General features: G+C 33.5%; 5 protein-coding genes across 7 annotated transcripts in view; 3 read left to right on the plus strand and 2 right to left on the minus strand.

The window, feature by feature from the left end:
• Nucleotides 1-812, plus strand: part of sli (slit guidance ligand) — a 28,724-nt gene extending 27,912 nt beyond the window's left edge. The window contains exon 24 of the mRNA XM_047058249.2: nucleotides 35-812. Within this exon, the coding sequence (XP_046914205.2) occupies nucleotides 35-282 (248 nt within the window). The 3' untranslated portion in view covers nucleotides 283-812. The remainder of the gene's footprint in view (nucleotides 1-34) is intronic.
• On the plus strand, nucleotides 670-2,931 carry LOC124494960 (L-sorbose 1-dehydrogenase). 2 transcript variants are annotated; one of them, XM_075729715.1, is made up of 4 exons: nucleotides 670-793; nucleotides 889-1,255; nucleotides 1,320-2,582; nucleotides 2,646-2,931. In XM_075729715.1, the coding sequence occupies exons 2-4, from the start codon at nucleotides 910-912 to the stop codon at nucleotides 2,840-2,842; spliced, it is 1,806 nt and encodes a 601-aa protein (XP_075585830.1). In that variant the 5' UTR covers nucleotides 670-793; nucleotides 889-909; the 3' UTR covers nucleotides 2,843-2,931. The 2 variants fall into 2 exon arrangements, with proteins under 2 accessions (XP_075585830.1, XP_046914209.1); XM_047058253.2 differs by lacking the exon at nucleotides 670-793 and having other exon boundaries at nucleotides 845-1,255.
• On the plus strand, nucleotides 2,900-8,881 carry LOC124494958 (tetratricopeptide repeat protein 21B). Its single transcript, XM_047058251.2, has 25 exons — nucleotides 2,900-2,993; nucleotides 3,049-3,108; nucleotides 3,163-3,403; nucleotides 3,461-3,525; nucleotides 3,593-3,694; nucleotides 3,752-3,849; nucleotides 3,911-4,181; nucleotides 4,240-4,338; nucleotides 4,417-4,534; nucleotides 4,596-4,993; nucleotides 5,053-5,433; nucleotides 5,496-5,696; nucleotides 5,756-6,015; nucleotides 6,072-6,144; nucleotides 6,200-6,461; nucleotides 6,526-6,655; nucleotides 6,715-6,780; nucleotides 6,846-7,068; nucleotides 7,142-7,223; nucleotides 7,284-7,484; nucleotides 7,541-7,703; nucleotides 7,756-7,810; nucleotides 7,870-8,004; nucleotides 8,072-8,296; nucleotides 8,353-8,881. The coding sequence occupies exons 1-25, from the start codon at nucleotides 2,991-2,993 to the stop codon at nucleotides 8,617-8,619; spliced, it is 4,179 nt and encodes a 1,392-aa protein (XP_046914207.2). The 5' UTR covers nucleotides 2,900-2,990; the 3' UTR covers nucleotides 8,620-8,881.
• On the minus strand, nucleotides 8,777-10,655 carry LOC124494961 (ceramide synthase 1). 2 transcript variants are annotated; one of them, XM_047058255.2, is made up of 5 exons: nucleotides 9,941-10,655; nucleotides 9,700-9,880; nucleotides 9,480-9,641; nucleotides 9,278-9,425; nucleotides 8,777-9,220 (listed from the first exon to the last, which is right to left on the minus strand). In XM_047058255.2, the coding sequence occupies exons 1-5, from the start codon at nucleotides 10,470-10,472 to the stop codon at nucleotides 8,894-8,896; spliced, it is 1,350 nt and encodes a 449-aa protein (XP_046914211.1). In that variant the 5' UTR covers nucleotides 10,473-10,655; the 3' UTR covers nucleotides 8,777-8,893. The 2 variants fall into 2 exon arrangements, with proteins under 2 accessions (XP_046914211.1, XP_075585831.1); XM_075729716.1 differs by having other exon boundaries at nucleotides 9,480-9,638; nucleotides 9,941-10,620.
• Nucleotides 10,656-11,249: 594 nt separating this feature from the next.
• Nucleotides 11,250-14,006, minus strand: LOC124495073 (uncharacterized). Its single transcript, XM_047058392.2, has 3 exons — nucleotides 13,698-14,006; nucleotides 12,508-13,566; nucleotides 11,250-12,451 (listed from the first exon to the last, which is right to left on the minus strand). Exons 2-3 carry the CDS (start codon nucleotides 13,397-13,399, stop codon nucleotides 11,394-11,396), a joined length of 1,950 nt encoding a protein of 649 aa, XP_046914348.1. The 5' UTR covers nucleotides 13,400-13,566; nucleotides 13,698-14,006; the 3' UTR covers nucleotides 11,250-11,393.
• Between the last annotated feature and the right edge of the window lie 228 nt (nucleotides 14,007-14,234).

Genomic DNA, 14,234 nt, shown 5'->3' on the forward strand with positions numbered 1-14,234 from the left:
AAATGATTTAACTAATCATCGTTTTCATTTTTAGCACCAACATGTCAGAAGGAAATCAAAAGAGATTTCTATTACGAAAATTCATGTCGTTCGACTAAGAAATTAAAAATGGCCATCTGTGTTGGTTCTTGTGGTGAAGCACAATGTCGGGCACAAAAAACTAAAAAACGTAGTATCAAATTAGCTTGTAATGATGGTTCCAAATATACGAAACAAATTGAAATCATAAGAAAATGTGGATGCAGTGCCAAATCATCAACATATACAGAACTTTTTTATTAATTCAACATGGACCGATCAGATACGGACCAGATCTTATTATAGATTATATAATTATATTATTACGATATGATCTTCATTTCATTGCCATCACCTCAATTTTAGTCTGGTCATCATCATCTTCATTATCATCATCATCATTATCACTTGTATAAAAAAAAATTTACACAATGCAATTCCCTAATTACATGAAGAAGTGAAAAAAAAATTAAATCACGGTACATTCATCCCTCATAATTGACACAACATACCTCTCTCTATCTATGACATTTTTCTATTTTATTTTTTTTCGCTTTTATTTTTTTTCTCTGGTTGTAAATTGTATTTGATCAATGTATGTGTGTGTGTGTTTTCGGGTTTCGATCGAATTTGAAGCCTGTATAATTTTTCGTTTCAGTTTTTTTTTGCATATTTGTAAATACTGCCCGAATACTTGATGATGCAGATTATTTGGAATGGTAATAATAATGATTGACATAACAAAAAACCATGAAAATGACAATGTTAATTAAAGGTAATTTGTCTACCATTAAGTGTTTTTGATGCTGGTATCAGTCGTTTTTTCAGCATTATATAAAAGAGATAAAATCCATGTTAATATTGATATAGTCTTCGTTGACTTTTTTTGTAATGGTAATGGCTAGCCTAACAACACAATTACTGACCGTTTCGATTCTATCATTACAACGACAGCTATTGCATTATGAAATTGCATCCCGATCTACATGGAATTCTGAATATGATTTTATTATTATTGGTGGGGGAGGTGCTGGAGCCATAGTAGCCAGACGTTTATCTGAAAATTTATCCGGAAATGTTTTATTATTAGAAGCTGGAGGATCGGAAACCGCTGCTTCTGATATCCCAGCCCTGTATTATGAATGGGTAGGAAATCCGGATATTGATTGGAATTATCCGATGCTGTATCAACCGAATTTAGGCCAGGCATATCAAATGCCAGCCCATATGTCCGTAGGTAAACCTAACCAACCCAACCTAACCTAACCAACCTAACCTAACCTAACTTACTTCCGGTTTAGGTAAAGTGCTTGGCGGTTCTACGACAATTAGTGGAATGGTTTACAATCGTGGAAATCCACGTCATTTCGATGAATGGGATTATCGTTTTGGATGTAGAGGATGGAACTATAAAAACATTTTGCCTTATTTTTTACGTATGGAAAACCAAACTGACCGAAATTATCGACTCAACCACAATTTTTTTGGGCCAATTTCCGTTTCATCGGATTGGGCAGAATCTAATAATTTACCTTCTCATATAGCTTACATAAAAACCGCTCAACAGGCCGGCTATCCGTTAATCGATGTCAACAATGGTCTTACTCAAAATGGTGTCACATTGTTTGAACACACAATCAATCAAGGCATTAAAGTAACAAGTTCGGCCGCATACCTAAATTCTAATCGTAATCGAAGCAATTTGCATATCGTAACCAAAGCACATGTAACTCGAATTTTGTTTGATGGGACAACAGCTACAGCCGTGCGTTTCCAACGTGCCGGACGTAATTATACAGTCATGGCCAACAAGGAAATTGTGGTGTCTGCTGGTACGATTGCGTCTGCTCAATTACTAATGTTAAGCGGAATAGGACCTAGAGAGCATTTGCAACAGTTGGGTTTAAGAGTTGTAACGGATCTTCCGGTGGGAAAAAATCTCCATGATCACAGCAATACCATTTTATATTTTGACGTTCCTGATCAACGACAATCATATGAACCAGTCTCATTGACTGTGCAGAATTTGTATAACTATTATGTCAATAGTCGTGGACCATTGACAATGTTTCCAAACGCTGCTACTTATTTAGTCAGCGATCAGAATAACGATACAGAATGGCCAGATATTATGACCGAAATGGTTAGAAGCAATAATCGTTGGGATAATCTGACAACTATTTTATCACAATATCCACCGGAACATCAACAAGCCTGGACTGAGTATTGGGGACCATATGTGGGGCGTAGACTTTTATCATTAGATGTACAATTGGTTAGACCGCGTGCACGTGGAACACTGCGGTTAAATTCAACTGATCCTTTTGACAATCCGTTAATTGATCCCAATTACTTGGGCGACCCTAGAGATATGGCTGCCATGATCAATGGGATAAAACAAGTATTGACTAGGATCACAAATCAAGGACCATTTGCCCATTTAGCAAAATTTATTGGTAATCCGGTTCCGGGATGTGAAAACCTTTGCCCTTTGAATGGTGCATTATGTGAACGATATATTGAATGCTTTGTCCGGAAAACGTCTGTGGCAGTGTTTAGACATGGTTAGTTCATAATTATCAAAATTAATTTGGCCATTGTATTTATTTTTCATTTTGTTCATATAGCTGGTACATGCCGATGTGGTTCCGGTTCCGATCCAAATGCTGTGGTTGATGAAAGACTAAATGTTCTAAACGTTAGTAAGTTACGCATCGTTGATGCATCGATCATGCCGCAAATCATAAATGCCAATTCCTGGATCGCTACTGCCATGATAGCTGAGCGCGGAGCTCAAATGATTCTCGATGATAATGATATTTAAAACAAACAATTGAATTTTGACTTTTTATTGATTTTAATATGTAACTTTGAAAAAACAATGTGAAATAAATAAATTTATTATTATTATCATTATTGAAGCGACAAATTTTTCTTTTGTTTTTTTCTGAAATTGTTGTCACACGGTTACCATGGTAATATTGTTTTTGTTTTTTTTTCTGTAATTGAAATGCATAATCCATTTATTAGAAAGAATTTCTCACTAATATTATCAACATGGAAAATACGAATAATGACAAGATTGTTAAGGTAAGTTCAAGATGTTCAATGATAGCGACATTTTTTAAATTTTTCCAAAAAAAGTCCTCCTTACATTATTATTGTCTCAATGGTTTGTATCATACGATGGCATCATTAGCATCTGAAGGCCAAAGAATGTATCCAGGAGATCAAGCATATCGTTTCTATTCCGGATGTGCATTGGCATTTGAAAATCGTATACAGGAAGCGATACGAGAATTTGAGAATTGTGTTAATGATCGTGATTTGACAATGGCAGCCACATTGGCTCTCATTTATTCACATTCCAAATGTCAAATTATTGGTTTGTAATATTTTTATTGTATTATGCTTATAATAACCACAAAATAACGATTAATAGATAAGGATGCAATCGATTCATTGGAAAAACGACTGAAACAATTGAAAGAACAATCAAACGAAACGGTGTGTGTGTGTTTTTGTTAAACTGATTGAAAGATTAAGTGAAATTTTTTACTTAATAAATAAATAGACATTATATTATGCGAGCTTATTCTTGTTACTATCAAAAAACTTTTTACAAGCTAGTCAATACATTGAACAATTGAATCAAAATTATCGTACATTTCTAGATGTAAGTGACTTGAATATGATTTCGAGAATCATTTATTTGCATATATTTTTGTTTTAGGGTAAAGTTCTTTATGGCTGGTTAATTGTAAATCATTGTAACGACGATTCTATGGATGAAAAATCACTGAAAAGCTATTTGCATTTATTTGCCAATGTGTACGTATTTGATTTTCCATTGATAATCTCACAGTATGGACTGACTTTTACTTTATATTAGAAATGAACCAGATGTGCTTATCATTTTATCCAAAGTGGAGGAAAAATTACATAACTATTCAGGATCCATTGAAAAACTCAATCACGCAATTGCTATGTATCCAAGATTTTTACCCGCTTTAATTGAAAAGATAAAAGTCCATGCAATGTTGAAAGAATTTGAATTAATGATGGATTCGGCATTTCGATCATTAGTTTTGGATAAACACTGTATTGAACCCCATCGATATTCCATCATATATTATCTTGCTTGGGATTTCAATGAAGAATCAGTAAGTTTAAGAAATATATCATTATTAATTGTCTAGTTTTATTAATTAATATAATTAGGCTTTGTCCAAAATTCGAGATCTTATATCATCGTTAGAATTACGTGAACCGAAAAATGCCTACATTTACTTTGAGAGTTCTCGACTAATAGCTCGTCTGGTAAATTTAACCCAATATGCATATAGAAATCTACATGTAGATTCTCAATTTCTATGACTATTTTGATCTATTTGGTAGGCACTTAATAACCAAAACATTCTGATGCATTCATCGTCTTTGATTGAAAGGGCAATTTTCTTGGATCCAACAAATATTGATTATATTTGTGAAAATGCTTTCCAATGGGCTTTATTAAGTTAGTAGTAGTTTACTTCCCAATGTTCAATGGATAATCATTTTGTTTTGTATATAAACAGAGCGTTTTCAAGAATCCGAACGACATTATAAAAATGCAATGAAACTGAATCCTGCCGATTCGAAGCCGATATCGGGCTTATTGATGACAAAATTGATGCAGCATGATCATGATTCAATGACTGGAGATGTTGGAGAAGATAACAAGCTTAATTTGACAAAAGTATACGAAGAGATTGATCAATTGGAAGAATTCAATAGAACTACAACTGGATTGACAACGGTCAATGTAGGATCGAAAAATGAAACCAAATCTTTGAATTCGATTGATCTTCTCCCACAACAGCAAGATTTGCTTTATCTTTGCCTAAAATCTCACGTGGGTCGAAAACAAAAGAATCATAGCAAATTGATCGAAAACTATCTTACGCAATTGTTAAATCATTACAACCAACTCAAGGTAAAAAAAATGTTGCATCTATTTCCAAAACTGATTCCATTTAATGATCAACAAATCAGGCGAAACCACTTTCAGTACATTTCTATTCTAATCTACAAATCCATCAAGTTATGGATATCGTGCAAATCTGTCTGTCTCTATGTGCACCGGAACCATTAGTAAGGGGGCAGCAAGTGCCTATGTTCTTGCATTATGCACAACAATTCATAAATGTATTGGCTGCAGTTATGCCAAATCATAAACAAATTCTATATCGAATGGCTATGATCAAATATTTGTCTGGAGAGATACGATCAGCAGCTAATCTAGTGAATCGTTGTCTACAATATGATGGCAAATTTATTGATTTATTCATATTAATGGCAAAGATATCAATATATGATCGTAACTTCAAGACAGCTAATCAATGTTTAGAAAATGCACTCGTTCTTGATTTTAAGGTTTGTTTTTTTTTCTAAAGGTGGCTTAATTTAATTTTAATGTTATTCATTTATAAATACAGATACGTAACGAAATTTCCTACATATTGGCTAAATCATCGATATTGAAATTTGAAAGAAAATATAATGAAGCATTGCAATTAATGAAGGATGCATTGCAATCATCACACAAGTCAACGTTATGTGATCGTTTGGAATCAACGAATGTTGAGCTATTCCTTATGTTTGAAATGGTCGACATTCATTTATTAAACAATAATACTGTATTTATCAATACATTAATCTACTTAATCATTCATTCTAAAAAAATTTTTCATTCTAGATTGAAGCAAGAAAAATTATAGAAAAATTAAGTGAACAATTTTCATCGGATTATGATGGAAAACAGGAACAGCGAGCACGAATTTATCTATCACAGGCACGAATTGATTGCTATTCTGGTGATTATGAAGCGACGTTGCAAACATTGCGTAATGTAACAGCAACAATGGGTGCAGACCATTATATTAGATCCAAAAAAATGATGGCAGCCATCTATCTTAGCAAATATAAAGATCGGAAACGTTTTACCGAATGTTATCAGTAATTCTTAATTCTATCCACTCAAGGCTTATTCACACACTTTATTTTTTTTCTAGCGAAATAGCGGAGAATTTTCCGTCACAACAGTCACAGTTGATGCTTGGCGATGCATATATGCATATCCTACAGGTGAGTGTAGAACATAATTATACACTTGTTATATTAATCGAGATCACCGTAACAGCCTGAAAAAGCCATCGAAATCTATGAACAAGCGGTAAAGAAAAATCCAAAAGATTCGACACTTGTACGTAAAGTTGGTCAGGCATTGATCAAGGCTCATTTCTTTGAACGAGCTGTTACCTATTATAAAGCAGCCATCAAATCCAGTGGCCAGATGCCTTCTTATTGTTACGATCTAGCCGAATTGCTTCATCGTCTTGGCCGTGATGACCAATGTAAGGATATTATTGCCCAAACTATTAAATTATTGGATACAAACAAAAGTCAGTCATTTTAATTTATCATGAATTTCTGTTAAAATAATAATATGAAATTTTTTTTTTAAAGATGAAATTGATCTCGATACTCATATAATCAAAATAAGAATATTCAATCTATTAGCTCAAATTCATCGACAATCAGGTGATAGAGAAAAATCCATTCAAATATTACGCAATGCTCATGATGAAAATCAAAAGTAATTAATTATGCCATTGTTTTCTGACCGTATTTGATGTTTGTCGATCTCATACACAGACTGATGCGTCGTTTGTCCGTCGAACATCCTGATCGACTGGAAGAACATCGAAAATTTTCAATCAAGTATGCAATGCTTCATTGATCACTTTTTTAATACCATTAAAATTATTGTCAATTAATTCAATTAGTTTATGTGACCATTTGGCCGATCTGTTGTTGTCAGTCGATCATGATAATAATCAACAATCGGCATTACAGATATACAAAGAGTCATTATCATTTGATAGTCACAATGATGAAATATATTTGAAAATGGCTAAAATTGAAATGAGAAACGATCATTTTGATCAAGCTCACACCTATTGTACGAATGTATTGAAAAATAATGCCAACATGGATGAAGCATTATTGGTGGGTAGATTATTGTTTTGCCTTTTTTTATTTGATTTATTCAATTTTCTATCTAAACATGTTCAACACCCAGTTGATGGCCGATATTACATTTCGTCAAGCAGATTTTGAAGGCGCTCTTAGTCTCTATCGAGAATTGTTGAACAAGAACAAAAGTAAGCTTTAATTTTTACAAAATTTAGTCATTTCATTCACGGTTTGTTTCGATTTTAAAGCTAATTTTATTGCGTTGATGCGTTTCATCGATGCTGCTCGACGATGTGGTCAATTGCAAACAATAGTCAGTCTATTAGATGAAGCGGGTAAAAAATGCACAGGCATTGAAGAACGTATCAACGATGAATCTACGATGGCAAAATCTGGTTCACTTGAAGCTGGATTCTATCTCTGTAAAGCTCTATATCACTGGTATACAGGTATACAGGTGAGAGCTGCTTATGATTACACTCATAATATCCTTTTCCCACTATAGGCGACGGTAATGAAGCAATCAAATATTTGTACACGATTCGTAATGATGCCCGCTTTGGAAAAGAAGCAACCATTTTAATAATCGAAATTTGCATCCATCCTGATTCAATCACGACAAACAATAATACTTATTCTACTGTAGATTCTAACCAAGATGTTCAAAGGTTTGATTTTACTTCTCTCAAAATTACTAGCTAAGCTTATTAATATGTTCAGGTCAAATTCAATATCATCGAACTCGACATTGAAAACGGCAGAAACCTTAGTCGAGGTATGTCTTTATATCATACTGATCGATTATTCTCTTTTCAATTGTTTGTTATTCGTCAGGTATTGAGATTACAGAATCCGGAAGACTTTCACGTACATTTGCTAAACAATTTGGTATTGTTAGCAAAAAAGCAGAAAAACGACGCTGAATTTGTCCTTTCAGATTTAATGAAATATTTGAGCAACGAACGTTACGTATGTTAGATGCAAAAAGCTCTTATGGCAAAATCTTATAAGTATTCATATTTTTTATATTGTCAAGTGTGAACATTCGGCCCTTATCTATAGCATGGCAATGGCCTATATGGCACTTAAGCAAACTCCAAAAGCTCGAAACCAATTGAAACGAATTGCTAAAAATAATTGGAAATATTCAGAAGGTGATTACCTGGAAAAAGCTTGGCTATTACTAGCCGATATTCACATACAATCAAACAAGTTCGATAATGCCAACGAACTCTTGAAACGAATTCTTCGCTATAATCGAGTAAGTTGTTTTTTGAGAATTTACTTTAAAATATAATTACGTTTTTGTTTTTATAGTCGTGTTCGAAAGCATACGAATATAGTGGTTACATAATGGAAAAAGAACAATGCTATCGAGACGCTGCTTATAACTATGAACAAGCATGGCATTTTTGTAACCAGAATAATCCGACCATTGGCTATAAATTGGCATTCAATTATATGAAAGCAAAACGTTGGCCTGAAGCAATCGATATCTGTCAAAAAATACTGTCCCGTTATCCGGACTATCCAAAAATTAAGAAAGACATTCTTGATAAATGTGTTGCTATGCTCAAATGTTGAAACCAAGTTAGTTAATTCCGTTGCGTAATTGTTGTTCATATGATTCTTATATGTTCCTGACAATTCGAAGAATCATGGCAATTAGTGAATTTTTTTACATGACACATGAATATCATTTACAAAACATACAAATAAAAACAGAGACAGACAGATCTTCATTGTAAAACTAAATTAATCTTGTTCAAGATGGTTTCTAAGAACAAAAATCAGTTCTATTGCACTGATAATTTCGATTTACTAGCAAATAAAATTGTAATTAATAGTAGATCGTTTTTTATCGTTGACGATTTCGTTGCCGTAAATTGTAGCTTGGCTGTATATTGTTGCTGATGTGAGATTCATTCGAATCATTATGCTGTCGGTCAGGTTTTTTTTGATTTATTCGTACATTCTCATTGATTGCTTTCTCAGGCGTCAAAGAATCGCAAAAATCATTTTGAAAAGAAACACCACTATCAAAATTCAATTTTCTGCATTCCTCTTTTTTGTCTTTTTCGTTAGATTTCTTTTGCTGATGATTATGATGAGGATGAAATTCTCGGCTATCTTCCAGTTCGTCAATTTGTCCCGTAGCAACTTTATACAGAAGACGGATGGCAAACTGTGTGTATATAAAAAAAAATTAATCAACTTTCAATGAACATAGAAATGTACCGACCGAAAACCAATAGAAATTCATAAATAATATGATCCAAAGCATGATGACCAATAATGTCATGAACGGTACACGTATCCGTAGTCTTTCCAATTGAATGGAAGCCATATAAATGACTTTAATTGGAAACCAATACAATCGGTTAGTAATCCTGGTAGACATTAAATAATAAGAATTACGACATCACAATAAAAACAAAGATTACCAAGTGATCAGAAAAGCAATAAAGCCAATGTTGACAAATATCTCAGCCGTTTGATATGTTCGGCCATGTTGAACTTTAAAATATCGGATTAATTTGGTTGCCTCTAATAATATATCGCAACCATCATGCAAAAACAGAGTGACCAAGCCAGCTTTATGACTTCTATAAAAAGGAATAAATGCAATCACTAAAAAAAAGAATGACATGGCAAACGACTTACTTGTTACAATATGAGATGAATATTAGAGCAACACAGATTATATGATGTAACATCAAGGTATTCGTATCTTTTCGTCGTTCATCCACCATCAATGTCGTGTAAAGTGAATGGAGATAAAAACTGAATTCAACCATATATAATGTATAAGTGATTGAATCGACCGGATTGTTGATTGAGTAATCTTTTTCGGTAAAGAATTTAATCAATCAGCTTAGATAGTTATGAAAAAAATGCAACATACCATCCCAAAAATTGGTCGGATTGTAAAATAATTGTCCACCATTCTTAACAAATATATAATAACTACTGGTAATCCAAGTGAAAAGATAAAACAATAATTTCCACGAACTCTCCGGTATTTTTGATGCATCCGTTGATCCAATTCCATATATTCTGGTGACTGGCATGAATACATATCTGGTCATTAAATAACGTCCAACTGTCAATGCGATGCTCAAGCCGATGACAAAAATAACGTCGAATCGATTTATTTGTCGCAACATTTCAGCTAAATCGATATGGAATTCTTGGCTGAAATAATTTTTTTGTTTTTCTTGTTGTTGTACGCGCGTTTCAACAACGGTGAAGAACTCTTTATATAGAAATGAATATAGATTTCTATGAAAATAATTTATGGAATCTTGTATGAAATCCAAATAGCCAATATTATTCAATTCTTGGATCGTTATCATCATCTTCATGGCATTAGTAGCATTGGATCCATTATTTGTTGTCATCGTGATCAATGATTCAGTATTATTAGTCCGATCCATCGTCTCGGCACAGTGCAATGGTAATGAGTTATGTCACTTGTCTTGAAGATTCTTTTATTCATTAAAATAAGAAAAATTAAAAGATATTTAAAGTTTGATTTTCTGAAAAATTGTTGATGGTAAATTTTCACATTGAAATCTTTAATCACTATGCCAAGCATTCATTTCTTCGGTCATTGAGTTAATGAGAATGTTGATGCTTCCTGAAATCCGTACATTGATCTGTTGCTAATGGAAAAATGATTCCGGTTTTGTCTGTACATCGACCAAGGTTAATCTGACTGGACGGTCATCATAATTAAACAGCTAGCCAATCCAGTTTTGCAAGTTTTTTTCCCATTCATGACCGTGTATCACCTATAGATGACACTGCAATACCAGGATAACTGGATATTGAGAATATGAAAATCATGTTGCAACATTAATGGATCCATCTTCACAAATTTGGACTGTTCCAGTGTATCAACATTGATCATTGGTTGCTGACGATTATGGATTGAATCAATATTTACTCAATGAATAAACATGAACAAATACAATACCATGTTTGATTACGTATCTGCCAGATTTATTGATCCTGGAGCATTGCATGACCTATGATTTTTTTCTCATTACATTTTTCATAGCTCAATTCAATTTTATTCAAACCCTGACATTTGTTACTAAAAATAAATTTTGTTTGTAGATACTGTTTACTTCTGGTCGCGTTTTTCTTTGTCCATGTTGGTTGATTTTTTTTTATTTCACATGAAATTTACTGCTTGCTATTCAATAATTTTAAATGTGGGCAAAATTGAATTTATTCAATAAAAATTAAACATTAAACATTATGACAAAATCGTTAACATTATGAAAAATATTTGAGATGATGATAATCAACAACATCAATTGCATTGGTGTGCCATAACAATTTGATGCTTATTATGGACAATTATTCCATTCAATGATCCATTGATTTAGATTATCATATAGATTGACGCCATTCTCGCATGGTACATAACCTTCATTGGTTACATTGTAAATGCTACGATAATTAGAGTCGGTCAACAATGTTATTCTTTTCTGTGCATGTTTCGGAATTTCGATCAACCATTTCATACGGCAATCATTGCATTGAAGTTCACATTCTGGTTCAATGTATACACGATTAGTCGATTTATCCAAAAATGGTGCAAATATTTGTTCATCTAGATATTTCATATTCCAATAGCAACCACCGATTTCTGCGAATGATAAATGAACGGGACGTTGTGCTCCATTCATGGCCATAAATGCAAAACTATTCTCATTCAAATTGTTGGCCACCATAGTTAAACGTAATGGATGAAAGCTTGTATAGTTGGTAGCGAATGCATATTTGTCCACCAAAATAATGTTGTTGCCATCGATTCGTAATTCTTCCAAATTCGGCAAATTAGCGAATGCATAAGACCCAATCGCTTTGATGTTGTTGCCATAAAGGACGATCTCTTTCAAGTAGAATTGATTTTGAGAGAAAGCCATTTCAGGAATATATTCGACGGTACAAGACCAAACAAAAAGACTTCGAAGATATTTAAGGCTATTAATGGCCTCGAAAGTTTCGGGCAATCGTTCATTTGAGAAATTAGCGCCAGATATTCGCAGCTTTTGCATTGTAGAATTTTCGGGAAATGCATGACGAGCAATAAAACGAAGTCGGGTTGCATGTTCAATATGCAACTCAGATATGGCCACATCACCGAATGAATTAAGTGCCAATTCAGTCACGTTTCGTAAGATGACCTCATCGAAATACCATTGCGGATGATGTTTTCTTAATGAACTACTTTCATTCATAGCATTCATGGCAACTAACTTTTGTAAACGATTGAATATATTGGTCACATTGTAAACAATTCCACGTTGATTGATACAACGAATTTGTAATATTTGTCGATCAATCCCGAATGGCATTAATTGATCTTTTCGTACATTACATTCACATGGGAAAATAATTTCTATTGTAACAATCAATGGCTATTAAATGTTATCTCCTCTTTGTATGATTACTCACCTTTAGGTGGACAGATATTCTTACGAGATGCAATATGTACTTCGGTCAGATTTCGCATCAATCCAAGTGGAGCTTTCATTGGTTGTGTTCGATATGGTTCAAGCCCGGTATTGTATGCATAAAAAAATCGTAATGAATTGGTGACCAATTTAAAGGAAGCCGGATGAAGGTGTTTTAAATGTGGAGCATCTTCAATGATCAGATGTCGAAAACGAATTCCGGCAAAAAAATGCTTGGTTATCTTACGTACCGTATCCATATTTGTCAGATGTAGCCAATCAAAATATTTCGAATGACGATTGCCTAAACGTTTACTTAGACGTAGTAATATATTTTCGAATCTACGTTCATATTTGAAATCTGACCCATTACATCGTAACAATGTTCGAAAAAATAAATCATTACGATGTTCAATACATTTGCAAGGACGAACAAGTTCTGTAGGTGGACAATCAACATGTTGTTGCGGATGAACATTGAACGAGTCTGCCAATGACAAAAAATGATCAGTTATAATCGTCCTGTTGATAATATTCGAATTACTGGCATCAGCAAACATTTGATTTGATCTTGGAGGCGATGTTATTATAACGGTTGAATCATTCGTGATGGATGATGCTGATCTACCAATTATCTGTTGTCGATGTAAATAATGATGACCACGACCACTATAAAGATTGTGATATCTTAAGTAACGACGGTTATCAGTCAATAATTTGGGCGCAGTCTTTGAAAAAAATGGTGAAGGCCATGATAAAGATATTGTTGAATCATCCAGACCGTGCAATGCCATTGTTCGATCAATAGGCCCGGTATCAATCAAGAATAACAGCATTAAATGTAATTCAAACATTCCAACAATTCGATGATGAATTCTATGAATGGCGATCATAATTAAAATTCACTTGAACAGATCCGATTCAGAATAATGTTGACAAAAGTTCTTTCCGTCCGGATATGTTTCCGATCCTTCGTGGAACGAATGAATGTCGTGATCGTCGAACATTTATCGCGGCAAACACCACTTGGTCTTTGTTGTCATCATGACAACAACATTATCTGTTAGAGTGAAAATCAGATGTGATGAATATGGATGTCGTTTATGGCCAAAAAAAAAAGAATGTAATAGATATGTCGTTTGACAGGCAACGATTGACGATTGACAACAAATCACATACAATATTACATACACACGCGCGCATATTATCTGACCGAAATATCCGAATCTTGTCATCATCATCATCATTCGTCATCATCTTTTTCTTGCTCTTTTCGTGATGTCAAATATTTCTATATCAATAGAAGAATGGTTGTCATCCTATCCATCCGTTTTCTTGCCCACAGTATTGCTTATCTTCATGTTATTCATTCTTAATTTCACAGTATTTATCATTATTTTTTCAAAATCCATATTGTCATCCTTTGTTTTCTATATGATACGGGTTCATTGATTTTATTTTCTCTTACATTTGTATTCGATATCCAGTATGAAAAAAATCTATACCGAATAAGAATATAATGAATAAAACGAAAATGGCCTACGAAATATCAAGAAAAAAAGGAATGAAAACACGCATGTACCACGAGTTATGACTATAGATAGAAACTTGGTATTGTACCGGCACGATTTCGATCGCCCGATACGAACATCATAATAATAATAACATTTCAAATTATTTTTTATAATAGATTGTGTAGAGAAAGCCTTATAAATAGTCGTAAAGGCG

This window comes from Dermatophagoides farinae, chromosome 3, assembly GCF_024713945.1.
Source record: "Dermatophagoides farinae isolate YC_2012a chromosome 3, ASM2471394v1, whole genome shotgun sequence".
Taxonomy (NCBI): domain Eukaryota; kingdom Metazoa; phylum Arthropoda; class Arachnida; order Sarcoptiformes; family Pyroglyphidae; genus Dermatophagoides; species Dermatophagoides farinae.